General features: G+C 33.6%; 1 protein-coding gene across 1 annotated transcript in view; it reads right to left on the reverse strand.

Moving 5' to 3' along the window:
* The window catches only part of LOC111085737, a 56,592-nt gene that overhangs the window by 2,213 nt on the left and 52,615 nt on the right, over positions 1–1,764 (reverse strand). The window contains exon 4 of the mRNA XM_022385724.1: positions 1,044–1,208. Coding sequence (XP_022241432.1) covers positions 1,044–1,208 — 165 coding nt within the window. The remainder of the gene's footprint in view (positions 1–1,043; positions 1,209–1,764) is intronic.

Genomic DNA, 1,764 nt, shown 5'->3' on the forward strand with positions numbered 1-1,764 from the left:
CCTTCCCTCTAGTCTTACACTGCTAAATTAGGGACGGCTAGCGCAGATAGTCCTCGTGTAGGTTTGCGCGAAATTTAAAAACAAACAAACTCATTAGATGACGAGGATGTTTTTGTTTTTCTTAGAGTCATTAGTTGTAGGCTTGAAAATATAATCTTTGAATTTGATTCAACTTGTTTTTGTAATTTTTTGATTATCTTGTACAAGTAGCGTCTCTGCCATTACTGGGTCTGTTGTCTTCAATGCAGCCTGATGATTTTTGGTATTGGCGAAAATCCTCGTCGGCACTGATATAGCAGATGTAGTGTGTTTGACGTATTGTTATACATTTTTCTTTACTTACACTCATATATTCTTAGAACATAAGTTCGCATTGGGTAATACAACCCATGCCAAGACCAGCCATTCCAACTCTGAGTTTATTTGTTTCCTATACAGATACAGGTAACTTAGAAATAAAAATATTATAGCCAGTGAGATAGATTTTAAATCGCAACTTATTTTACATTGTAAAGTTTCAATACAGGTTCGACAGAAGCATTCACTCCTTATGTTAAATAGGCAGGTTATCATTAAGATTAACAATCACTGATTACGAGTTTTTAGACAAAAGTATTCAGTCCTTCCGTTAAATAGGCAGGTTATCATTAAGATTAACAATCACCAATTACGAGTTTTTAGACAAAAGTATTCAGTCCTTCCGTTAAATAGGCAGGTTATCATTAAGATTAACAATCACCAATTACGAGTTTTTAGACAAAAGTATTCAGTCCTTCCGTTAAATAGACAGGTTATCATTAAGATTAAGAATCACCAATTACGAGTTTTTAGACAAAAGTATTCAGTCCTTCCGTTAAATAGGCAGGTTATAATTAAGATTAAGAATCACCAATTACGAATTTTTTGACAAAAGTATTCAGTCCTTCCGTTAAATAGACAGGTTATCATTAAGATTAAGAACCACCAATTATGAGAATGCAAAAAAAAAAAGACATATCGGTTTTTAAAATTATTTTCTTATATTTATTCCCCAAAAAACTTACCTACAAATGTCAACCCTGATGACTTGCCTCAAGCGAGAATCACGTTCTGCTACATTAACAATATATTTCCACTCTGACTTGTCGCTGAGGGCTGCTTTAGGTGAGATGAACGTGGATCTGATTGCACAAACGGGTTCTTCATCTTCTGCTCTTCGTACAAGTCCTCTGCAAAAAAGAACCATTAAAATAAGGATGAAAAACATAAGAGATCCTGTCTCATAGAAGCGTTTAAAATTAAAGTGAAAAAAAGAACAGTTTTGAAAAAATAAAAAGTAAACACTAGTGTTTTTTGTCAAGAATACTGTAAGCGTTATATCCGGCAATGATACTGTTTGTCAAGAATACTGTAAGCTTTATATCCGCCAATGATGTTGTTTGTCAAGAATACTGTAAGCATTACATCCACCAATGATGTTGTTTGTCAAAAATACTGTAAGCATTACATCCACCAATGATGTTGTTTATCAAGAATACTGTTAGCATTACATCCACCAATGATGTTGTTTGTCAAGAATACTGTTAGCATTATATCCGTCAATGACTATTTAAGATTGAAGGAAACAAGTAAAATGTTCCTGTTCTAATCTGTACAAGGATCTTCTCTGATGAACTTTGTACTAACAATCCTTGCTTCAAGTAAAATGTTCCTGTTCTAATCTGTACAAGGATCTTCTCTGATGAACTTTGTACTAACAATCCTTGCTTCAAGTAAAATGTTCCT

This window comes from Limulus polyphemus, unplaced genomic scaffold, assembly GCF_000517525.1.
Source record: "Limulus polyphemus unplaced genomic scaffold, Limulus_polyphemus-2.1.2 Scaffold584, whole genome shotgun sequence".
Lineage (NCBI taxonomy): Eukaryota > Metazoa > Arthropoda > Merostomata > Xiphosura > Limulidae > Limulus > Limulus polyphemus.